The following is a 27061-nucleotide window of genomic DNA, read 5'->3' on the forward strand; positions in this document are numbered from 1 at the left end:
CTTAAAATGGTTAACATGGTGAATCTTGTGTATATTTTACAACTGAAAAACCCCATAAAACTCAATGGATCCAAGTGAATCATAACCCAACTCCCTTCATTTGTAAAGTACACCCAAAATGATATACTAGACCCCTAGATATGAATATATAAAAGAGATGAATATTTCCCACAATAATAAGTACACTGTTCAAAGAGTTCACAGCAATGGGATCAGAGAGACCAACTGAATATCTGTCCCCATCTCCCAGAAATACGGCAAACAGTAGCTTAGTGTTTTACATTGAGGAGGGATTCAATACAATATTTTTCATTCTGATAAAAAACAGAAATGATTTTAAGCAAAGTAATTTTAACCAGATAATTTCTTTCTACTCTCAATGTCTTCTCCTATTTCTTGTCATCACATAGGTTAGGCTTTCCAAACCTGTCATTCCCTGCCTGAGCCAAGACAAGGCATGAAGTATCCCAGAACCACAGCAAAGATGAACAGCCAATAAACAGAAATTCAAGAGAGTGAAGGGAGGAAAAAACATCTTGTATAAACAGACAGCAACAGACCAGGGAGGGTGCATCTTTCTAGAATGGATGCTGGCTCTGTCAAAATCAGCTAAGAGCCTGTTTTCCACTTTCATTTTAACAATGGTTTTGCCTCACTGACAGTCATATTTTTGGGTGACCTCATTAGTGTTTTAAGTCTTCACTTTCCAGGCAAAGTGACACATGAAGCAAATTCAGAGGATAAGTTTTGGTGAAATCCTACTTGGATTTAAATTGTCCCCCTGCCCCCAACCCAGTAATCTAAAACAAGAAATGTACCAAACCAAATTGAAGCACCTCAAACTGTACTTTTCCTTATATATCTGATGCTCCAATCACTTGGCAGAAGTCTTTCAGATTTTTAACATAAAACACATTATTTCTATTACTAGCAAAATATGAAAAGCCCCTAATGATTTCTTACATCTCCCATTTGCTTAAGTTTCATTCTGTAATCATCAAGAATGAAGGCTGAGCCACACTTTATCACTAACACAGCAAAGCAAGAGAGGCCATATTTTGGCAAGGTGTCTTATCACAGGTTCCTTCCTATATGTCACGTTTTTCTGATAGTCATGCTAGTAATGTATTTGGGACTGATTTACTTTAAAGTTCACTGGCATTTACTCTTCATTCAGTATTTTTTATTAATACATCTGCAATAAGGCATAAATGAAAATGTGAAAGGAATCACTGTTCATGTTTCAAGTTAATCAGTGTACACAATGGGCTTCCTTGGTGGCCCAGACACTAAACAACCTGCCTGAAATGCAGGAGACCTGGGTTCAATCGCTGGGTTAGAAAAATCCCCTGGAGAAGGGAATGGCTACCCACTCCAGTATTCTTGCCTGGAAAATTCCACGGAGAGAGGAGCCTGGTAGACTACAGTACATGGGGTTGCAAAGAGTTGGAAACGAAAAGTGGCTAATACGTTCACTTTTTCACTTTCACAGAGAAACACAAGACTAATTTTGGATGTATTTTGAAATAAAAGAAATTAAAGTGTAAATTCAAGGCCAAAATTATTCCTATCAGCTGAAGTTTGCTGATGTGAAGTAATAAAGTTACAGTCAAATTTAACTAAAAAATAAACTTATCAACAGAGGATTGTGACTCTGGGTTCTTTTTTCTGCAATTTAGTAAACTAATTTTTAAAAAATATTTGCTTGAAAAGAGTTAACAAAAATGCAATAGGATTGACGGCTGTTAACTCAATACTTATGACATAAATAATATATCTTGTCAGTCAGTTCAGTCGCTCAGTCGTGTCCGACTCTTTGTGACCCCACGAACCACAGCAGGTCAGGCCTCCCTGTCCATCACCAACTCCCGGATTCCACCGAAACCCATGTCCATCAAGTCAATGATGCCATCCAACCATCTCATCCTCTGTCATCCCCTTCTCCTCCTGCCCCCAATCCCTCCAAGCATCAGGGTCTCTTCAAATGAGTCAGCTCTTCGCATCAGGTGGCCAAAGTATTGGAATTTCAGCTTCAACATCAGTCCTCCCAATGAACACCCAGGACTGATCTCCTTTAGGATGGACTGGTTGGATCTCCTTGCAGTCCATGGGACTCTCAAGAGTCTTCTCCAACACCACAGTTCAAAAGCATCAATTCTTCGGTGCTCAGCCTTCTTCATAGTCCAACTCTCACATCCATACATGACCACAGGAAAAACCAAAGCCTTGACTAGATGGACCTTTGTTGGCAAAGTAATGTCTCTGCTTTTTAATATGCTGTCTAAGGTGGTCATAACTTTCCTTTCAAGGAGTAAGCGTCTTTTAATTTCATGGCTGCAGTCACCATCTGCAGGGATTTTGGAGCCCCCCAAAAAAAGTCTGACACTGTTTCCACTGTTTCCCCATCTACTTCCCATGAAGTGATGGGACCGGATGCCATGATCTTCGTTTTCTGAATGTTGAGCTTTAAGCCAACTTTTTCACTCTCCTCTTTCACTTTCATCAAGAGGCTCTTCAGTTCCTCTTCACGTTCTTCCATAAGGGTGGTGTCATCTGCATATCTGAGGTTATTGATATTTCTCCTGGCAATCTTGATTCCAGCTTGTGTTTCTTCCAGCCCAGCGTTTCTCATGATGTCCTCTGCATAGAAGTTAAATAAGCACGGTGACAATATACAGCCTTGATGTACTCTTTTTCCTATTTGGAACCAGTCTGTTGTTCCATGTCCAGTTCTAACTGTTGCTTCCTGACCTGCATACAGGTTTCTCAAGAGGCAGGTCAGGTGGTCTGGTATTCCCATCTCTTTCAGAATTTTCCACAGTTTATTGTGATCCACACAATTAAAGGCTTTGGCAGAGTCAATAAAGCAGAAATAGATGTTTTTCTGGAACTCTTCTTGCTTTTTCGATGATCCAGCGGATGTTGGCAGTTTGATGTCTTGTTCCTATGCCTTTTCTAAAACCAGCTTGAACATCTGGAAGTTCATGGTGGACGTATTGCTGAAGCCTGGCTTGGAGAATTTTGAGCATTACTTTACTAGCGTTGTGAGATGACTGCAATTGTGCGGTAGTTTGAGCATTCTTTGGCATTGCCTTTCTTTGGGATTGGAATGAAAACTGACTGGCCACTGCTGAGTTTCCCAAATTTGCTGGCATATTGAGTGCAGCACTTTCACAGCATCATCTTTCAGGATTTGAAATAGCTCAACTGTGATTCTGTCACCTCCACTAGCCACTTGACTTCATATTCCAGGATGTCTGGCTCTAGGTGAGTGATCACACCATCGTGATTATCTGGGTCATGAAGATCTTTTTGTACAGTTCTTCTGTGTATTCTTGCCCTTCTTCTTAATGTCTTCTGCTTCAGTTAGGTCCATACCATTTCTGTCCTTTATCGAGCCCATCTTTGCATGAAATGTTCCCTTGGTATCTCTAATTTTCTTGAAGAGATCTCTAGTCTTTCCCATTCTGTTGTTTTCCTCTATTTCTTTGCATTGATTGCTGAGGAAGGCTTTCTTATCTCTCCTTGCTATTCTTTGGAACTCTGCATTCAGATGCTTATATCTTTCCTTTTCTCCTTTGCTTTTCGCTTCCCTTCTTTTCACAGGTATTTGTAAGGCCTCCTCAGACAGCCATGTTACGTTTTTGCATTTCTTTTTCTTGGGGATGGTCTTGATTCTTGTCTCCTGTACAATGTCATGATCCTCCATCCATAGTTCATCAGGTAGTCTATCAGATCTAGTCCCTTAAATCTATTTCTCACTTCCACTGTATAGTCATAAGGGATTTGATGTAGGTCATACCTGAATGGTCTAGTGGTTTTCACCACTTTCTTCAATTTCAGTTTGAATTTGGCAATAATATATCTTGCTGCTGCTGCTGCTGCCACTAAGTCACTTCAGTCATGTCCAACTTTGTGCGACCCCATAGATAGCAGCCCACCAGGTTCCCCCATCCCGGGGATTCTCCAGGCAAGAACACTGGAGTGGGTTGCCATTTCCTTCTCCAATGCATGAAAGTGAAAAGTGAAAGTGAAGTTGCTCAGTCGTGTCCGACCCTTAGCAACCCCATGGACTGCAGCCTACCAATATATCTTCCTGCTGCTGCTAAATCACTTTAGTCGTGTACGACTCTGTGCGACCCCATAGGCGGCAGCCCATCAGGCTCCCCTGTCCCTGGGATTCTCCAGGCAAGAACACTGGAGTGGGTTGCCATTTCCTTCTCCAATGCATGAAAGTGAAAAGTGAAAGTGAAGTTGCTCAGTCATGTCCGACTCTTAGTGACCCCATCGACTGCAGCCTACCAGGCTCCTCCGCCCATGGGATTTTCCAGGCAAGAGTGCTGGAGTGGGGTGCCATTGCCTTCTCCAAAATATATCTTGAGTGACTATTAAATATGAGCACATATCTAATGATAAAGCAGGAAGGACATTGGGTGAAATTAAAAAAAAAATTTAAACTAAATACTAACCTTTAAGACAGGGGTCAGCAAACTTTTTCCATAAAGGTTCAAGTTGCTGTTGTTTACTTGCTAAGTCATGTCTGACTCTTTTGCAAACCCATGGACTGTATGTAGCACTCCTAGACTCCTCTGTCCATGGGATTTCCCAGACGAGAATACTACAGTGGGTTGCTACTTCCTTCTCCAGCGGATCTTCCAGATTCAGGGATCAAATCTGAGTCTCTGCATTGTAGGCAGATTCTTTACCACTCATCCGCCTGGGAAGTCCCATACATGTATAAACATACATACAAAGGATCAAATAGCCATACTCTGTCGTCACAACTACTTAACTATGGCGCTGTGGCACAAACGCAGTCAGTGGATAAATAAAGGAAGATTGCTGTGCTCTAATACAATTTTACTTAGAGACCCTGATATTAGAATTTCATATAATTTTTACATGTCATGAACTATTATTCTTCTTTTAATTTTTTTCAACCATTAAAAAAATAGAAACACTATTCATAGTTTGAGGGCCACACAACGAAACAGGTAACAGGGCAAATTTGGTCCTTAGACCATAGCTTGCTGACTCCTGAGAGTTTACAATTTCAAGTATGGGGCAAAAAAACACCCCCTTCGTCAAACAAAACCTTTTTCTTTTCTTTTTTGAAAAGAAAAATCAACAGAAATTTACAGGTTTCTGATCTTTGTAGAAAACAGTTTAAGCTCCCTAAATGCTTGCCAGCACAAGAGACATGGCTAAGCACTGACAGTTTCTGCACAAAGTAAGGGGTGGAGGCAAGGCACTGAGAGCTAGAAGCTTGCCACTGACTGGGATGGCCCTCACCATTATAGAGGACGTAACATCTGTATAGGACTCTGAAGAATGAGTGGGATTTGGATAGAACAAGACTGCAGTAAAAGTGAGAGATAAGGACAAAACTTCAGGACCTAGCCATATAAGCCAATGAATTAAAAAAAAAAAAGGCATATCCAGAAAAAGGGAAAAAACCAGCAGAACCAATTGCCAGTGAAGCCAAGAGAAGAGAACATTTGAAAGAGAAAAGGGCTTAAAATTCTCAATGTGGTTACTGGGAAAAAATAAAAGTAGGTCAAGGCATGGGACAAATGGGGGCTGTTGCTGACTTTTTTATCCTGCTGTTTCAGTGTAATAATAGAGCTGACAGATAGGTTTCATGGAATTAAGTAGGGAAAAGCCTGAAAGGGATGCTGGTGGGAAGAATGGCTTTATAGAGATATACACTATTTTCTTAAATAAAACAAAAAACATTTTAGTGAAAGTCGCATCTTTCACTTTCACTATCTTATTAGTAGCATGCTCAATATGAGACATCCTAATCAGGAAGTTGTTTCTTACATTAAATTCTAATACCCTTTGAAATTAAACGGGCCAAATTTTGTGGTAAGATCAAGAATTAATAAAAGTTGCATCTATCCTAAATGCTGAACAAAACACAGGTACGACTTCAGCAAATTTTCTTAAAAAAAAAATAAACACACATACACACACACAACAATAACAAATGGTAGTGTCCTATTTCCCTTCTCTTTCCTTGCTTTTTTTTAGTTTAAAAATTTTGTATGTCGATGAAGTTTCAGTCTTACAGAAAGTTACAAAAACTGTAAAAAGAATTCCTGGATACCTTTTATCCTTTTAAAAAAAATTAAAATAACAACTTTAATCAAAGCATTCTTCTGTTGATTTCCTGGTTTTTGTCCTTTGTAATGTGGATACTGCCAACGAATTCTGGACATTCAATTTAAAAAGTGCTGGGGTCTAAGTAGTTTAGTTAATGCTGTCCATGATTCAGTCACAAGTTGTAGGAAAGAAAAGTGCAATATAAGCTCACTCAACAAAACTGGAATTCACTTGGCTTCTTTAATCTGTAGGTTGATGTCTTTCATCAGCTTTGGCCCATTCTCTCTCTCCTCTCCTTCTGGGATTCAAATTAAATGTGTGTTAGGACGTCTCATTCTCTCCTATATGCCTCTTTTTCTCTTATCTGTAATTTTTACTTTTCCTCTCTGCAAATGTAACATGCTGGATATTTTCTGATATAATTTCTAGGTCACTATTTCCCTCTGCAGCCATATCTAATTTGCTGCCAAATCCATCCACTGAGCTCTTACGTTCACTTACACAGTTTCACAGTTCTAGTATTTCTACTTGGTTCTTTTTCAAAACTGCTACATCACTTTTTCTTTGCAATAGTTTCCAATTACCTGATTAGAAAAAAGTTATTTTTAGCCAAAGTCTGATGATAATTTTAGTTATTTCATGTCTATGATAGTTCTGGATGTCTGTTTGCTCACGGTGGGTAATTTCCTCATATGCCTAGTTATTTGTGTGTTGGCCATTTGGGGGGCAAAAATTCTTTGGAAAAATATTTTTAGGCAGAGAGTGATGAGACTTTCTTCCAGAGTTTTTTTTTTTTTTTTTTTTCCCTTTACTATTGCCAAGTCCCTGGAAACACTACCAGTCCTGGGGCTCTTTCATCCAACTTCAAGACTCCAAGGTCTATGTTCTCCCCTTAAGAATCCTAACAGTTAATTTTTGCACTGCTTTGAGGATCCTCTTCGTCAGATTTTTTCCCTCATATTTTCTGTCTCTCTCCACACTGTCAGAGATTTCCTTGACATTATTTTCTAAACCTTAATTGAATATGTACATATGTGGGTATATATGTTATTTCTATGAACTCTCTTCTGACAGAAACCTTTTCCACAGCATCTCATTTTCATTTTCCAAGTGAAATTCTTCAGAAAGTTGTACACTTGTTCCTCTAACAAGATGCCTATTTTACATGATTGTCAAGAATGATGTGATTGCTTTCAATGTATGGATAAAAGCTATTACAAAATATTAGTATGTCCAAGCATGGTGAATTTAGTAAGTGTCCATGGTGTATAAGCATGAACAGCTTAAAGAGAAAGTGGCATCTGCTTAGTGATTCTACTTAAATAAAATTAAAATTTCAAGTCACAGAAATATCAGGTGGCAAAAATGACACCACAGCTGTGGTGGTAATGAGAGACAGCAACTTCTTTCTACATTCAATTTGCTGTTATTAATACTGATGTAATAGTGCAATGAAACATTTAGTGATAGATTTTCAAGGACAGGCTTTCTGAAAAAGGTAAGTTTGAGGAAAAAGTTCTAAAGATGAACCACAAGACTAAGGAGTAATTTTGAAGAACAGTATGTAATACAGCTTAGTACTGAATTGGATAAGAAAAAAACACAATCTTTTCTTCCTCAGAAATAATATACTTTCTAAATGCTTGTCTTCCTTTGTAGTCATTAATATACTCTTAAAAAAAATCATGACTGAGTTCTCAGTCTAATCTCTCTTCCCTTGAAAGAATAAAAATGTATTCCTTTTTTCAATATTCTTCTAATACTCCAAAACAAAGTAATCATTGAAAACAAACCTCTTCACTAACAGTGTTTAGGAACTTAATTGTGCCTTTGTTACCTTAAGACAAACAGACCAGAGTTGGCCAGGGAGGGGCATGTGAGGCACTTTCTGCTTTTTGACCTTGGTAGTTAGTTACATTGTTCACTTTATGATTATTTGTTTAAAAGTACATATATGTTTGTGCACTTTTACCAAGAGAATAAACAGCATGCATTTTAAAACATCTTCCTTATAGAAACTTCCCTAAGTAATAAAAACTAAATAAAGCACTCACTTAAATGTATTCATTCTACTGTCCTCTTAAATACTTTAAGAGCCAGAGATAGAAAAAGAGCAAAACTGAATGAAATACTTGAGTCACTCTTATTTACATCTTTCAAGAAAAATCTCAATGTAGCTAGCTAGATTTAAAACATATTCTCAGGTAAAGTACTATTAAATATTAATATAGTAAAATACTGCCAATTCCCTCTTTCTCTAAATTTAAATATTCTTATATATAAAATGGAAACACATGTGCTTTTTACTTGGTTTATATGCTCCAGGATTTTTAAGTATCTAAAGAAATGGCACTTTTGTCCTTTGCTTTTGGACCTACAGTACATTCTGTTGCTGCTGCTAAGTTGCTTCAGTCGTGTCTGACTCTGTGTGACCCCATAGACGGCAGCCCACCAGGCTCCTCTGTCCCTGGGATTCTCCAGGCAAGAACACTGGAGTGGGTTGCCATTTCCTTCTCCAATGCATGTATGCATGCATGCTAAGTCGCTTCAGTCGTGTCTGACTCTGTGCGACCCCATGGACAGCAGCCCACCAGGCTCCTCTGTCCACAAGACTCTCCAGGCAAGAATACTGGAGTGGGTGGCCATTTCCTTCTCCAGTACTTTCTATTCCTTCCCAAATATATTACTGTGTCTTTATTTGTACTGTGGAGAGTACAAGCTAGGGCTCTAATGTCTCCTCTTCACCTTGCATTTAGAAGCTATGCTTTTAAACAGTTACTACTGCACCCCTATTCAATCTGCTGAGAGCATAGTCTTAGAATACTGATTCAACTGCATAAGGGCATTTCATAGGTCCCCCAAACAAGACTGCCACTAAGACCACTTCTCCCTCCAGAAGCTGGCAGTCAATGACTATCCTACTTCTAGCTAGTGAGGGAACAGTTATTTCCTGGCAGAATGTTTTTAGGTCAGCATGATTTCTCCATTTACAAGCTTATCACTGCGTTACAGATAACCAAACCACATCTTTGCTCCTATCTCTTAGATGAGAAATGGAAACTCTGACAGCACACTATCCTATTAATGAGGCCAAGGTCATCTTCACTCGCATGTACATCTTCCTTTCAGAGCCATCTGTCAGTCTTTCATAAAAAACTACCACTACTAAATACATTGCTTTTCTGGTTTGAAAAACACAAGGGAATCATTCTCTAGTTATCAGTTCTTCTTTCAAAGTCCTTCTTAGAATAATAAAATTCTTATTTTAACAAGGAATAATCAGATATTAGTCTATAACAGCTGCAAGAACTCTCAAAAGAGCTATACAAAACAAAAACATAGCTTCTACCTCCAAAAGTCATTGGAGATCTTTTTTTTTCTTATTAAGGCATCCAGAAAACATAATATTGCACTGAATCAAAAGGACCAATTCTCTTCATGGAGTAGAATAGCAATTGGCTGTTACTCATTAAATTCTTACAGCAATGAGCAATGACTCGCATTCTCGTTTTGTTTCTCTTTGAATAGCAGATGAAGTTGATTTTTTCCAAGGCTGCTTCCCATCACTAGCATTCCTGATCCTTGACCTGTGTAGCTGTTAATATGCTGCACACATATACTTGGGCTCCTTAACAACCAATGCTGTTAACCTTTCTGTTTACTCCAAGTCAGTTCCTATGTTGTTAGTGAAAGTGATTTTTTTTCCTTTCTGAACTTAATAATTATATCTGGTACAAAAACTACATATATAATCCATCGGTTTTTTTAATCTCTTGCTTGTTTTTTTTGCCAGGGATTCAGGGGCCATGTGTTTTCATATTCTAATTGAGAAAGACTTGTAATTCCAAAAAAGTGCACTCCTATAGCTACTTTATAAATATAGCTATTACCTCTTATATGTCTGGGGAATCAGTGTTGGATGCTACATTTTATCTTTATTCTCAAAGAAAAGTTTATTCCTTTGATTAAATATAACTGAAAGATTATATTTTCTGGAACTAATGATTAAAAAATAATACGTTGTAGATTCTATCAAAAGATATTTTGTTACAACTACCTGTGTTCAAAGGAACTGTGTTCAAAGGTACTTCTCTTCCTCCATCTCATAATCTGCTCCCATCATTTTATACTGTAATTACCTATTAATCTGCTGTATCTCTGAGAGATAGGAAGCTCCTGGAAGGTAGGGACTGTATCATAAGGACTGTTTTCTCTGCAATGCACATGGTCTGACAGATACACACAGTCAGTATCTGCTGGTGTTAGTATTACATTCACCTCAAAAGTCTATTTGTTAATTAGCCAGTTGTAGACTAACTGGCATATCCACTGCCCCAACATTTATGTCCAGTCAGTCAGATATTATCACATTTCAAACAGAGAGGCCCAATTTCAAGTATCTACTGATCTCTGCCTAAACACTGAGCATCTTTATGAAGAAGGTAGAAAAGCTAATTTGTGAGTTTTAAATCTTTTTTTCTGATTCAAACTCTGCTACTATCTAGCAGTAACCTTTGACAAGTCACTTTAATCATATTGGATCTTGCACCCTTAGAGAGTAAAATGTGGAACTGGACTAAATAGTTGGCAAGAACCTCGCTGGGCCCAGTTCTAAAACTCCAATTAGGCATTAAACAGTAAGGGTACAACTATTACAGCAAGCTTTGTCAACACTAGAGGGAGCTATGTCCATGTTATCATTGGGGTGGGTTAGAAAGATTTCCAAGTCAAGCATCTTTAAATGGAAAACCGACTTTCCAGAATGAGAGAAGTTAAATACCAAACAAGAGACCCATACTGTTCATACAGCCACTTCTCAGGCTACCTGTGGTTACCTCCTTCTTACAGATGTCAAAGCACCTCACCCGCAACTTGCATCAATATACCTTTTGGGCTTAATTCTAATTTCAAAGGAACCAAGTTGGCTTGAGTCATTCCAACAGATTTCTTTCCCCATTCATCTAGCTTCTTTCTTTACCAAATTAACAGGAACAAAAAAAAGCAAAATAATTAATGCTATTATTTTAAAAGCCTCAGGAAATGAGCTAGAGGAGGAAAGAGATTCATATCACAATAAAGCTGTGGCCTGGGAAAAAAGTTAACTGCAACTGAATTCATTAGCAACCTGCCACTCAAACTGAAGCTACCAGAACTACTCTGAAAATAAAACTATTCAAAGAGAGGAAAGGTATCAAGGAAAAGAAGGAATCAACAAAGCTCTGTAATGTGGGAGCTGGAATGCCTGCCTAAAGAGAATGCTGCCATTGCTCTGCTAGGCTCTGCAATGAGAAGCTTGCAGCTGCTGAAGAGTGATGTCATTAATTAGAGGCAATGGGGTCACATTAGGCATTTGGCAAGAAATCTGTCAAGTGACAAGATAAAGGAATGGAGGAAAAAGAAAAAAACATTTCTAAAGCTAGAGCTTGCTCTGAAGTTTTATTATTTACATCCTCTCCCTCCCAGCTCCAAAAAACACCCATGGCCTTGAAAATACATGACCCAAACCACTATAGAACAAGTAAAATGAAGAATCAAAAACCTTTCCTTTGATATCAACTTATGTTTCCCTTTTCCTAGAGGCACAATGGCATGTTAACCTGACAGAGAGGGCCTAAACTGTGGATGTTATAGAATGTCGTCTGTGGGAGAAAGATAATGCAATCCTGAAGAACCCTTTTCATTTAAATTTCAGAGGTTAATTTAACACTCAGAAGCAAATCCTCAACAGTCAGAAATGGACCACCTACTTTTTAGCACATGGGCTGTTCCTGAGTAAAAATAGATTACACAGGAACTTTGGAGAGTGACTCTGTGGGTGAAGAGAAAAATCTACTAGAACAAGACAATTCTTCACTTAAAAAATGCACACTCAGTCCTTCAAGGGTAAAATACAGAGTAAGATTCACAAGGTTAAAATCAATTTATTCCTATGGATTCAAATAGTATAGTTGTTTCTTAAATCATCAACTTTAAGTACTCTAAGAGACACCAACAGCCTTAACAAGTCAAAAAGATTTCTCTTTTAGGACAATGAAAAGAAGTTTAACCATCCTTTCAGTCAATAATCCTCATGGGAAGTATAAGAAAAATATACTTTACTGTTAAAAGGAAAACTTATTGTCCTCCCTTATTTTAGGACACATGCCAAAGGATTTCCAATTCACTCAGATTTGTACTGACCTTTAAAATGTTTCGGCCATCAAATGATTCTCTTTCCTTGAAGATATATTTGCCATCCGCTGTGTAGAGATTGTACCTGCCTTCAGCTGTAAATATTCCAAAGACAATGTTAGAACAGAAGCTTGGGTTATTGAGCTGTCTGTTTTCTCTTGGATTTCTACAGGGACAACTAGCAAGATCTTCATGTACTACCTAGAAAGTAACATAGCGAAAAAGTGAAAGTCTCTGAGTGTCCGACTCTTTGCAAGTCCATAGTCTATACAGTCTATGGAATTCTCCAGGCCAAAATAATGGAGTGGGTAGCCTTTCCCTTCTCCAGGGGATCTTCCCAACCCAGGGACCGAACCCCGGTCTCCTGCATTGCAGGAGGATTCTTTATTAGTTGAGCCACAAGGGAAACCCCGAAATACTGGAGTGGGTAGCCTACCCCTTCTCCAGGGGATCTTTCCAACCCAGGCATCAAACAGGGTTCTCCTGCATTGCAGGTGGATTCTTTACCAACTGAGCTATGAGGGAAGCCTGGAAAGTAACATAACATGGAGGGGAAAACATCATATTATTATAGTCAAGAGACTAGTCTCAGCTCTGTCATCAACTCATTCGGTATATATTTATTCATTCAACATTGTCCAAGTACTCACTGTACATAAACTACATAACAAACCATATTCTTAGGCAAATTATATCTCTTCAGTTCCTCATTTACAAAGTTAGAAGTTAAGAGTGGGTGATTTCCAAAGATTCCCTGCAGTCTAAAACCCAAGATTCCTTATAAGCTGTACACATTTTTAAATACATAAAAGTTCACCCATTAACTAGTCAAAAATGCTGATAATCATGGTTTGGGTTGATTTAAGGACTCCCCTGAAATGAGAAAAACCTCTCCAGTTCCAATCAAAGGTATCCTTACGTTCTACACAGAAATCTGCAAATCTACGACCTTAGCCTCATCAAAGCTGTGCTCTAACTCCTTGTATTAATTTAGCTTGCTTATCCCAAAAGCTGTCCTTCAAATACAGCAGGAGAAAAATGGATATCAAAGAAAAGGATAACCATTATGAAAAAGCAAAACAATGTATTCAACAGCCTTTTCAAAAGAAAATACAAGATAGAGAAGTATCCAAGGTATATAAAATTCAAAACATCTTCAAGAATTATTTAACTCACAGAATATTTTCTGAAATACCCACTTTTTCCTGCCCACCAACAGACACTTAAAAGTATCTGTATTTCTACTTTTGAGTATACTCTTTTATTGTATGTAACTATGAAGATTGCCACATCAGAACTGATAAAATATATTCAAAGAGCTAATCCCAGGAAGATAATATACTTTAGAAAGTCCATCAGAATTACACCTGGGTAACTATAGGACTACTTCTTTAATGAAAACTATTCTCTTATAAAGAGCCCAATTCCATGTATATTTCACAACTTAAAAATAGGTCCCCTGTTAAAAGAAAACGTGAAACTTTATAAAGCAAAATTCATACTAGGTAAATGTCAATTTAAAAAAGCAGTAATGAAATCTGGAGATTGAAATGTTTACTAACAGGTTCAAAATCTATAAGTAAATAGCATTAGCCATGAGGGGAATGTAGATCAAAACCACAACGAGATACCACTTCACACTCAAGATGATGGCAATAACAAAAAAGACAGATAATAAGTGCAGGTAAAGATGTAGAGAAATTGAAGCCCTCATGTACTGCATCCCTCCTTGTTCATGGTTCTTCTTTCCACCTTTTCAGTTACCCATGGTCAACTAAGGTCAGAAAACATTAAATGGAATATTCCAGAAATAAACAATTTCTAAGGTTTTAATCATGCACCATTCTGAGCAGTGTGATCCATCCCATCCAGGAAGTATCACCACTTTGTCCAACATACCCCTTTCTCTCAGTTATCATGACTGCCAAGGTGTTGCATGGCTTGTGTTCAAGTCACCCTTATTTTATTTAATCATGGCCTCAAAACGCAAGAATACTGATGCTAGCAATTTGGAGATGCCAGAGAAGCCATAAAGTGCTTTCTTTAAGTGAAAAAGTGAACGAACATTTGTGACTTAATAAGGAAAGAAAAAAATCTTAGCTAAAGTTTGCTAAGATCTACAGTAAGAACAAATCTATCAATGAAATTGGGATGAAGGAAAAAGAAATTCGTAACTAGTTTTGCTGTCATATCTCAAACTGCAAAAGTTACGATCATGGTGCATGGTAGTGCTTAGTGAAAATGAAAAAGGCATTAAATTTGTACAAGAAGAAATTTTGAGAGAGATAGATAACAGTCACATAATTTTTATTATAGTATATTGTTTAATTCTTCTATTTTACTATTAGTTGTTAATCTCTTACTGTACTTAATTTATGAATTAAACTTTATCATAGGTATTCATGCATAGGAAAAATACAGGATGTCTGGTATATGGTTTCAGCTATCCACTGGGGACCTTGGAACGTACCTCCTGCAGATAAGGCAGGGTGGCTACTGTACGGCTTGCGGGAATGTAAGACGGCGCAGCCACTGTGGAAAACAGTCTGGCAGTTACGCAAAAAGTTACAACTTTGCATTAATCATGACTCTGCAATTTCACTCTTCAGTATTTACTTAATAGAAATGAAAACATAAAAATACATACATAAATGTTTACAGCAGCATTTTTCATAATAGCCCAAAAGTGGAAACAATACAAATGTCCATCAACTGCTGAATGGATAAATAAAATGTGCTATGTCCATACAATGGGTTATTATTTGGTAATAAAAAGGAATGACACTGTATCGTGGCTGAACCTTATAAACATTATGCTAAGTGAAAGAAGCCAGTCACAGAAGATCCCATATTGCATGATTCTATCAGTATTTATGTGAAATATGCAGAAAAGGCAAATTCATTGTACAGAAAGTAGACTGGTAGTGCTGAGGACTGAACGGCAAGGGGGAAAGGGGGAGTCACTGCCAGTAACTAGAGAGTTGCTTTCTGGGGTGATGAAAATGTTTCAAAATGTACTGTGGTAAAGGCTGCATAACTCACTATACTAAAAATTACTGAATTATATATTTTAAATGGATAAATTATATACTATATGAATCATATCTCAATAAAGCTGTTACATTTAAAATATCTGTCAATAGGAAAGGATAACTAGACTGTCAACACAGAATATTTTCCTATATGATGCTCTGGTGCCAACTGAATATACATCTGGATCCACACAATTTAAAAGAAACAGATTGCTATATAATTCAACTCTTTTACGTTAAGAGGTTAGGTAATAATGGGGCATGAAATAAGTTGTAAGAGCTCTGAACTAAGATTTAAAGACAACAATTTATTTTTAAAAGTCTTTTTTTTTTAAATATTATTTTATTTTTAAACTTTACATAACTGTATTAGTTTTGCCAAATATCAAAATGAATCCGCCACAGGTATACATGTGTTCCCTTAAAATACAATCTAGCACCAAAAAAACGTAACACTAGAACTAAGAATTGGATAGCTACGTTTCTCTCAGTCCTACAATGGCTAAATCAGCTTACAGTTGAGATCTCTGGTATGTATCTGAGAGAAATTAAAAGATGTACTTTGGCAAAAAGGGATACAAAACTGTCCTAAACTATAAATCTTAAATAGTTCATGGGTTCTAATGGAGTCCTAATGAAGTCCTCTTCCAATGAAGACTTTCTAAAACTAAGGTCAGTCCTAACAAAGGTAATAAAACCTAAATATGGGGTTTTGGTGGTGTTATATTTTGAACAACAGGCTTTAAAGAAGAAGCTGCACATAACTTGAATTTGTAGCTCCTGTTCAAATAGATGCTGAATGTGCCAGACAGCTTTCACTTGGCAGGTGGGGATGGGAAGAAAAATAATCCTTTTTAAAATGCAGATTATTATCCCAAATAAAGGGTTAAAACAAGGCATTTTTATATGAAGGCTTTTAGATTCAGGAGGGGAAAAAAACATTAACACAAAGTTTCTCAACTTTGGTGCTACTGACATTCAGGGCTGAAAAATTCTTCATTATGAGGGGCTTGTCCTGTGCATTGGAGAGGGATAAGCAGCACCCCTAAACTCTATGCATTAGATGCCAATAGCAACCCACTCCCATTTCCCTAACTGTGACAACCCAAGTGTCTCCAGATAATGTCCTCTGGGAGGACAAAACTGCCCCTAGTTGAGAATCACTGCTCTAACATTTACTTTTATTAGTAATCTTCTCTTGTTTCTGAAAAAAAAAAAAAAAAAAAAGCTGCCATGCATTCCTTAGGACATAGTTACACTAAAACAATTATTCACTGTCCACCTAAAATTTACTTAGGAATCCTGCATTTTTATTTGCTACATCTAGCAACCTTATGTGCAAGAAGAGTGTAAGATTTGAGAAGCTATACAGTCCCATGCATGATATGCCCCTGCCCTCTTCCACTGTACTCATCAAAACAAGATAATGGATATAAAAAAGATATGTCAGAGATCCTTTGATAGCCCATTCTCTTCAAACCCCAGGGATATCATTAGACCTTGCTGGTCACAAACTGTACTGTGGTTCTGTGGAGCACTTACCATTGGGGTCTTTCCTGAACAGAGTATTCATGACTGTAGCATGGAGTTTCACACTATTCCACTCTTTCACTATTAGTCCAGATGCCTGAAAACGTTCCAGCACTCGATCAACCAATTGCTGCAGCCTGCAGAAATTGAAGAAAGCAGCACAGAAACCTTAGTAAACTCCTGAACCCCGACTACAAATTCAACATTTACAGAGCATCTGCTCTGAGCCGATTACTGCACAAGGCCCTCAGAAGAGAGGCTGCAGTCCCCACCATCATGAAACACACAGCTCTGTGTGGATAACAGACCTGGAAACAACTGCAGAACATCACGGTGAGTGTTAAGGGAGTGACCAACTGTATTTGGAGGGGCCAGGTTTTCACAGGAGGCTTAAGCACGGTCTTGAAGGAACATGGAAGTTTATCATCTTGGAAATCTGGTGCAAGCAGCCAGGTTCAACAGAGAGCTGCCTGAAAGAAAGTGCTTTAGTGGTCAATCCAGTCACAGAACCAAAAGCTACCATAACTGATGTGTTTCTGCCAGGATCAAATGAGGTCTGCCACAACTCGATTCAAGACGTTTGCTCCCTGGGAAGGAGCGTGCACTGTGAAGATCCTGGCAGCCCTGGCCACTACATCCAAGGGGCAGGAGTGCGGTACCAGTGAAGACGACTACAGGAAAAACCACAGGCACCACGACTGATGCTCCAAAGGGACTCCAGCTGGCTCTAAGCACTGGGGCTCTGTAGTGGATGAGTTCTGTCTTGATGATGGCTGTTCATTCCAATACCTCCACCAGAAACGATTCTAGCACAAGAATTTTTCCCTTTGTTCAGGTGGTTCTGATCAGCAGCCTAAAGGACTCCCTTTAACACGTCTTATAAGGCTGGTCTAGGGGTGATGAACTTCATTTTTTGTTCGTCTGAAAAACTCTTTATCTCCCCTTCAGTTCTGAAGAATTTTGCCAGTTGTGCCACTGAGAAGGGGTCATTATTCCAGCAAGGGTGTGGTGGAGCAGATCTTGGTTGGAGTATTCAGAAAACAGCCATCTTATGTGACCACCCATGTATGTGACGGTGAAGTTCAGCCTGGGGTTTACCTATTGTGCCCGAACGTCCACCCTGGGCCTGGTGAAGTGCTCTCTGAACACAGGTGTTGACGAGGAGGTCTGCATCAAATGACAGAACAGCTCACCTGGTGACGAGCACAGAGAGCAGCGTGTTCCTTTTAACTTTTCCCTTGTTTGTTTGTTTTTGAGATTTGTACTGCATTCTAACTTTCCTGGCTCAAAATCTTTCATTCGTCACCAGTATACTAATGAACAACAGATTTCACTTTTTTTAGCTTTTACATGTTAGGTGTACATACTAGGAATGCTCTTTGTATCACACACCACCTCTTTTCCCAGATGCAAGTGGCCCTGAGACATTTGGAGGGTTTGTGAATCTTCCACTGCTTCTTGGGCCACGTGTGTATGTTCACTCGTGTCCAGTTCTTTGTGACCCCATGGACTGTAGGCCACCAGGCTCCTCTGTCCATGGGATTTCTCAGGCAAGAATACTGGAGTGGGCTGCCATTTCCTTCTAGGGGATCTTCCAGACCCAAGGATTGAACCTGAGTCTCTTGCGTCTCCTACATTGGCAGGTGGATTCTTTACCACTGTGCCACTTGGGATGCCCGTGGCCTGTGGTAAAACACTGTGGCCCAGTGAGTGGCTTCTCTTTGAGCAGGCTGGATGGGTCTGTTTTATGTGAGATGTGGGTCAAGCTCACCTTGGATGGCCCATTTGTGGGAGTTTTCCTGAGGCCATGAGGCAGAATCTCTGGTTGCAACAGCTGAGTTGCCCAATGCCTATATCCACAAGTTCAGCAGCCTCTGGTACCCCTATCTCTCAGTTATAGAACGTGGGCAAAACAAACATTTTCTGCTTGCACTCATATGCTGAAGCAAGAGGGGGTTATCCTCCTGTAGAGATTATCTCAGAAGCACAAAGGATTCTTTTCCCTTTCATGTTTTTCAGGCTCCAAAGTTCCAAATTAATATTTTTATAATTCTAACTTCATTATCTTAATTGCTTTTATTAAATGCTGTCTACTAACCAAAAATATTTAAATATGAGTAAGCCACCTGATACATAGAGCTAACTCATTAGAAAAGACCCTGATGCTGGGAAAGATTGAAGGCAGGAGGAGATGGGGATGACAGAGGATGAGATGGTTGAATGGCATTACTGACTCAATGGACATGAGTTTGAGCAAGCTCCGGGAGATGGTGAAGGACAGGGGAGCCTGGCGTGCTGTAGTCCACGGGGTCGCAAAGAGTCAGATATGACTGAGCGATTGAACAACAACAAGAAGCTATAATTAATAATAATAAAATAAATATCCATACCCTCACCACTGACCTCCAGAAACAGAACACAGGGCTGGGACGAGGGTGAGGTAAGTGAGACACTTGCCTGAGGCACACAATTTAAGGATGTGCCAAAAAATGCAGTAATCACAAGAACTAATTTTTTTTTTTTAATAAAGGAGATAAATAAGGCTTTAATGCATATTTTTTAATGCAAAAAAACCTCATGATGAACAAAATACCACATTTCTGAATGAAGGCAGGATCAATATTACTGAGTTTTCCTTTTGCCTCAGTACAGTTTGGCATAGGACATACCAGAACCCAAGGGTACTTCCTGCTCTGCAGACCCGTGACTCTCTGCTGCCTGCCACAGCATTTGCTGGGGAGGCCTAACATCCTCAAACTCTTCAACATGCACACTTTCCTAGCAGGCCTCCTCCACTGAGCAGCTTCCAACTGCCGCCTCTGTGCCTTCTGTTACCTGGGCCCCACACGCCCACTTCCCCTTCCCTCCATCTACACAGATTTTATTACCCTTCCAAGCCAAATTAAAATCCCACTTTCCACGAAGTCTTTCTAAGTACCTAACACAACCACCCCTCAGTATCCATGACCAACAAGTTTGCTCTTCTCTGAAATGCTACCCCACTAAGTAGGGTCTACTTAACCTTCCCAAGGACAGTCCCTTAATGTTTCACGTTTGTCTGTCTTGTTCCCCCACTGGATTGTCTGCTCCTCAACAGCATATCTGTCTTGTATCTGCCAGAACACCACTGTACTATACTTTCTGTAACTACTTGCTATGATTGGTTAACTCATGCATTTGACTGATTAAAAACTGAGAACTGAATGTTAAAAAATAAAATAAGTATGGTCTTGAAGGATCACTAAAGATTTGCAGATGAAACCAGGGAAGGAAGGACACATCAAGCAGGAGAAATAGTGTGCAAAGATGCCACGGCATGCAAGACCACAGCTTACCTTGAAAACTACCAATTACTTAATATAACTGTAACAAGTGAGAGAAAAAAGTGGAAATGAACTGGATGTAAGCAAGTGGCCGGAGAATGGGAAGCCATGGAAATTTTTTAAAAGGGAATGATGTTGTCAGATGTCCACTCATTAATCTCACACTGTGGAAGACTGGAAAATGCTTCAGAAGGGAAGGGACCAGCAGTACCGAGGTCAGCTAGGTGGTATTAATAATAGAAATAATAACAAACATGATGTGTCAGGCACTATTCTAAGCACTCTGTATCTCTTAAATCATTTAATCTTCATGATAAATTATCTCTATCTTACCAGTGAGGAAACTGAGGCACAGAGAAGTTATACAATTTGACCAAAGGGACGTAACTAATAAGTGATATATCCAAAATGAGAGCCCATGCAGTCTGGCTTCAGAGGACCACACTATAAAGGAGAAAGGGAGGAACATCTAAACTATGGCAGGGACAGGGAGAACAAAGACAAGGTCATGTATTAATACTCAAAAGAGCTTGTGAGAGAGAAGCTGGGACCCGCAGGTATGACAGTGTCAACAGGAGAAGAAGCAGCGAGAGCCGCTCCCAAGAGCACACCTTAACTGAATGACCAGGTGCGTCACTGACCAAGGTGGGAAGTGGTGGAGAGAGGGTTAACAGTGTGTATACTTCTGCATGTGTGGCACTGGGTATCTCGTGAGACATGTCCAGGAGACAGATGGAAATAACAAGCCTGAGGCTCAAGAGAAAAATCTGGGCCAAAGACAGACTTGGGAGTCATCAGTGCAAAAACAGTAGTTAAAAGTGTGGGAAAGATGCAATCACAGGGTGAGGAGGAGTCAGAGCAAGAAGACAGCCAAGAACAGAGACCTTGTGGGACACTCCTATGTAAGAGAGTGAAAGGAACCTGCAAGGGCAATCAATAAGGATGATCAGAAAATTACTAGAGCTAATCAGTGAATTTAGCAAAGTTGCAGGATACAAAACCAATACACAGAACTCACTTGCATTTCTATATACTAACAGTTAAAAAACCAGAAAGAGAAATTAAGGAAATCAATCCTATTCACCTTTGCAACAAAAAGAATTAAATATCTAGGAATAAACTTACCTAAGGAGACAAAAAGAACTGTACACAGAAAATTATAAGACACTGATGAAAGAAATCAAAGATGACATAAATGATAAAGAGATAGTCCATGTTCCTGGGTAGGAAGAATCAATACTGTGAAAATGACTATACTACCAAATGCATTCTACAGATTCAATGTGATCCCTAGCAAATTACCAATGGCATTTTTCACAGATATAGAACAAAAAATTTCAAAATTCATATGGAAACACAAAAGACCCCGAATAGCCAAAGTGGTCTTGAGAAAGAAGAATGGACCTGGAGGAATCAACCTTCCCGACTTCAGATTATACTACAAAGCTACAGTCATCAAGACAATATGGTACTGGCACAAGAACAGAAATATAGACCAATGGAACAAGATAGAAAGCCCAGAAATAAACCCATGCACCTATGGGTACCTTATTTTTGACAAGGAGGCAAGAATATACAATGGGGCAAAGACAGCCTCTTCAATAAATGGTGCTGGGAAAATGGGACAGCTACATATAAAAGAATGAAATTAGAACACTTCCTAACACCATACACAAATATAAACTCAAAATGGATTAAAGACCTTTATGTAAGACCAGAAACTATGAAACTCTTAGAGGAAAACATAGGCAGAACACTCAATGACATAAAAAAGCAAGATCCTCTATGACCCACCTCCTAGAGTAATGGAAATAAAAACAATAGTAAACAAGTGGGACCTGATTAAACCTAAAAACTTTTGCACAGCAAAGGAAACTATAAGCAAGGTGAAAAGACAACCCTCAGAATAGGAGAAAACAACAGCAAATGAAACAACTTACAAAGGATTAACTTCCAAAATATACAAGCAGCTCATACAACTCAATGAAAGAAAAACAATCCGATCAAAAAGTGGGAAAAAGACCTAAACAGACATTTCTTCAAAGAAGACATATAGATGGCTAACAACCACATGAAAAGATGCTCAACATCGCTCATTATTAGAGAAAGGCAAATCAAAACTACAATGAGATATCACCTCACACCAGTCTTGAATGGCCATCATCAAAAAGTCTACAAACAATAAATGCTGGAGAGGATGTGGAGAAAAGGGAACACTCTTGCACTGTTGGTGGGAATATAAATTGATACAGCCACTATGGAAGACAGTATGGAGATTCCTTAAAAAACTAGGAATAAAGCCACCACATGACCCAGCAATCCCACTCCTAATCATGTACCCTGAGGAAACCAAAACTGAAAAAGACATATGTATCCCACTGTTCATTGCATGGAAGCAACCTAGATATCCATAGACAGATGAATGGATAAAGAAGTTGTGGTACATATACACAATGGAATATTCAGTTCAGTTTAGTCGCTCAGTTGTGTCCGACTCTTTGCGACCCCATGAATCGCAGCACGCCAGGCCTCCCTGTCCATCACCAACTCCCCAGAGTTCACTCGGACTCACGTCCATCGAGTCAGTGATGCCATCCAGCCATCTCATCCTCTGTCGTCCCCTTCTTCTCCTGCCCCCAATCCCTCCCAGCGTCAGAGTTTTTTTCCAATGAGTCAACTCTTCGCATGAGGTGGCCAAAGTACTGGAGTTTCAGCTTTAGCATCAGTCCTTCCAAAGAAATCCCAGGGCTGATCTCCTTCAGAATGGACTGGCTGGATCTCCTTGCAGTCCAAGGGACTCTCAAGAGTCTTCTCCAACACCACAGTTCAGAAGCATCAATTCTTCGGCGCTCAGCTTTCTTCACAGTCCAACTCTCACATCCATACATGACCACTGGAAAAACCATAGCCTTGACTAGACGGACCTTTGTTGGCAAAGTGATGTCTCTGCTTTTGAATATGCTATCTAGGTTGGTCATAACTTTTCTTCCAAGGAGTAAGCGTCTTTTAATTTCACGACTACAGTCACCATCTGCAGTGATTTTGGAGCCCCCAAAAATAAAGTCTTGACACTGTTTCCCCATCTATTTCCCATGAAGTGATGGGACCGGATACTATGATCTTCGTTTTCTGAATGTTGAGCTTTAAGCCAACTTTTTCAAGTAATGGAATATTACTCAGCCACTAAAAGGAAACTTTGAGTCAGTTCTAATGAGGTAGATGAACCTAGAGCCTATAACACAGAGTGAAGTGAGTCAGAAAGAGAACAATAAATATCGTATTCTAATGTATATATACGAAATCTAGAAAAATGGTACTGAAGAATTTATTTGCAGGGCAGCAATGGAGAAACAGATATGCAGAACAGACTGATGGACATGGGGAGAGGGGAGGAGAGGGTGAGATGTATGGAGAGAGTAACACAGAAACTGAAATTACCATATGTAAAACAGATAGCCAACGGGAATTTGTTGTATGGCTCGGGAAACTCAAACAGGGTCTCTGTATCTCCCTAGAGGGGTGAGATGGGGTGGGAGATGGGAGTGAGGTTCAAAAGGGAGGGGATATATGTATACCTATGGCTGATTCATGTTGAGGTTTGACAGCAAACAACAAAATTCTGTAAAGCAAATATCCTTCAACTAAAAATATAAATTTAAATTAAAACAATAAGGATGAGGAACAAGAAAAGGAAAACTTCAGAAAGGATGAAAGGAGAATTACAAAAGGTCGGGGCGGGGAGGGAGGAATACTCAGTATAGTACAAAGCTATAGAAAAGTAAAATAGGAAAAGGAACAAAAGATGCCTACTTATTTCTCGGTGTGTATGCCCAGCAGTGGGATTGCTGGATCATAAGGCAGTTCTATTTGCAGTTTTTTAAGGAATCTCCACACTGTTCTCCATAATGGCTGTACTAGTTTGCATTCCCACCAACAGTGTAAGAGGGTTCCCTTTTCTCCACATCTGCCTACTTATTTCTTAAAATCATAACATTATTTGCTAGAGCAGTTTCACCGGCATACTGGCAATAAAAGCCTTACTGCAGAGGACCAAGGGAGAGGCCAGTGAGACAGGGAAGGGATACGGGCACATAAATTTAAGAAACTTACAAGGAAGGGGAAAAACTAATTGCCTTAGTAACTAGATAAAGAATCAAGGGCAGGTTATTTGCATTTGTTTTCAATGAGAAAGAGTTGAAAATGCTCACTGACAACAAGAAAACTATCCAACAGAGATGGAAGATGAAACCTTAGCAAGAGAGGGGATTGACAGAACAAGATCTCAAATGAGACAAGAAGGGCTGGTGTGTCACAGGTGATAGGAACACAGAGATGAGCGAACAAGTCCCTGCCCTAGAGTGGCTTACATTCTGGTGGAAGGAGACAAACAATAAACAAACACGTACATGACATCAGGTGGTGCTAAGCACCGTGAAGAAAACAAAATGCAAGAGAGAGAGGAGAAAGGGTCTGATGGTGAGTGTACTATTTTAGACACGGTGCTCGGGGATGGCTTCCCTGATAAAGTGACACTTGAGCACAGACCTAGGGGAACAGCATTTCAGAGAAAGGGAACAGCAGACACAGTCATCTGAGGCAGCATGGCATGACAGAGGAACAGGAAGAAGTCAGTGTGTGGAATGAAGCTGTGAGGAGAGGTGATGAGGTGGGAGGACCAGGTCATGGGGGCTTCCATAAGGCTCTTAGGCCTCTGTAAGCACTTGTCTTTTAGTCCAGCTGAGGTAATGAGCTTTTGGAGAGTTCCCAGCAAAAGAAGGACATAATCTGACTGACATTTAAAAGGAAGCCTCTCACGGCCCTATGGAGGACAGACAGTGGTGGGCAAGGAAGGAAGCAGGAAGGCAGTCCAGAGGCTGTCACAAGCCAGGCGGCGGGCGTGGCACCAGTGCAGGTGGTGAGGAGCATGGTGGCTTTTCTAATACACTGCAGTCAGGAGTTGAAGATAATGATTCTAAAAGAAATTTTGTCCTGAACAACTGAAAGAGTGTATATCAAAGAATAAACCATACTCTCAGATCATGAAAAATTCCGTGGAGAGAGAAGGGCAGTAATGAAACAGAGACAGGCAGAAGCAGGCTATGAAGGCTCCTGTGTGTCAGGCAGGGCTGCTGCAGTCTTGGCAGGCCTAAGAAAGCCAGGTGAGAAGCAAGATACATGAGGGGAAAACTAAAGGCATGGAAGCCAGTTAAAACAGATGCTGTGCTTCCTTGCACAGTTGTCTTAATCTTTTTCTGATTACAAAAATAATATGCCAGTTATAAAAAGTGGAAAGTGCAAAAAAGGAGAAAAAGAAAAAAAACCTTACCATCCACAGATAAAACACTTATTTGGGGGTTAGATAATTTTTAAGTCTTTTGCTACAGACATACATCAATTTTAAAAAGACAAAACAGTTTTCTGTAACCTGCTTATTTAATATACCCTGAATATTTCCCCATGACATAAAATATTTTTTCTCAAGTATTTAAACCAGTATTTTAACCAAAAGGGTTAACCAAAAATACATTGATAAGGATGGAGAAAGAGGACTGATTCAAGAAAATGACTTTGTTCCTACATTCCTAAAGGGAAAATAAAATATATTCACAATGCACATAATCTGATTTTGCAGTTAACTGATTTACTTAACTGTGTATGTGGCTCTCCAAGCCAGGACCTACATTATCATGTCTAAAGTTTCTGATTAACTAACAACACCTCATAAACTTTAAAATATTTTAAAATATTGCAACAAGTCTAAACATAATCAAGCACTGCAAAATTCCCCTCAATTTCAAATCACAACAGAATGATGCCTCCCTGTTCCTTCTTGTCTATTAAAGAAGTGGATACAGAGCTCAGATGGAGAGAAACAGTGAACATGTTAATACTAGAGGAAGGAAATTAAATTGATCAAATGAAAGAGTCCAATTTTCAGCTTTGTCTTTCTGGAAAATTAAGACTCCTGCCAAACTTACACACTCAGAACTTTGAAGAGACTAAAGTCCTTTAAAATGTTCTACTGTAACTTGCTCATTTTAGACAAGAGGAAATGAAGCAGACAGGTTGAGGTGCTCAGTCATGACAGAGAGAAAGGGACTCCAAGGCTCCTGGCAGCCAGTGCTGCTCTGCTATCAATTAACTGTGCACTCCATGAAGCCGGCTCTTTATCTTATTCACTACCTTATCCTGGCACCCAAGGATTAACTGGCACCCAAGTTAATGCCTAACTGACAAATCATCAGTGCTCCATGAATAGCTGTTGCAGGTATGTATGCATGAAGTCACAGATGACAAATCTTTGGAGATCTATTAAAAGAACTTGAGGGTGCTTAGAAACACACACTAAATTTCAGGCTGTTGTCACAGATACTACATTTGACAGTATGTCCGTATATTTCTAACAGTAATATAGTCTTTCAATTCCTACTTCATTGATCCTTTCCTGGTTGATTATGAAAGAGTCACAAAGCTTCTCTATGCCTTTGCATCCTCATAAGTGAATTAAAAATAACATAGAGTTGCTGTGAGAAAAATAACAAATTATTTCTAAGCAGCTTTATCATTTTGACAGAACTCTGTGTTTGAAATCAGAAGCCAGTTATTAATGTCTTGAATCTGAGCTTACTTTAAAGGCTTATCAGCACTCAAACATTCCAGAGGCCTGGAGATGTACAGCAGAATGATCACTGACTCCCTAGAAAGTACAAATTCCAGACTTTTGTTTGCCACCACCCCCCCAATTTAATTCAGTTCTATCCTTTCCTGGTTGATTATGTTCCTGAGTGCTCACTGTATACAGGCATTATGCCAGTCACTGAAAGAATTAAAAACTAAGCACACACAATTCTTGTCATTAAGGAGCTTACAATCTATTAAAATAACTATAAAGAGGATGTT

General features: G+C 39.2%; 1 protein-coding gene across 5 annotated transcripts in view; it reads right to left on the bottom strand.

Annotated features, from left to right (window-relative positions):
• Positions 1-27061, bottom strand: part of ASCC1 (activating signal cointegrator 1 complex subunit 1) — a 112195-nt gene that overhangs the window by 16808 nt on the left and 68326 nt on the right. For all 5 annotated transcript variants that reach the window (XM_025284704.3, XM_025284706.3, XM_044942239.2 and 2 more), the window contains 2 exons: positions 16851-16975; positions 12286-12371 (listed from right to left, as the gene is read on the bottom strand). In XM_025284704.3, coding sequence (XP_025140489.1) covers positions 12286-12371; positions 16851-16975 — 211 coding nt within the window. The remainder of the gene's footprint in view (positions 1-12285; positions 12372-16850; positions 16976-27061) is intronic.

Source organism: Bubalus bubalis, chromosome 4, assembly GCF_019923935.1.
Source record: "Bubalus bubalis isolate 160015118507 breed Murrah chromosome 4, NDDB_SH_1, whole genome shotgun sequence".
Taxonomy (NCBI): Eukaryota; Metazoa; Chordata; class Mammalia; order Artiodactyla; family Bovidae; genus Bubalus; species Bubalus bubalis.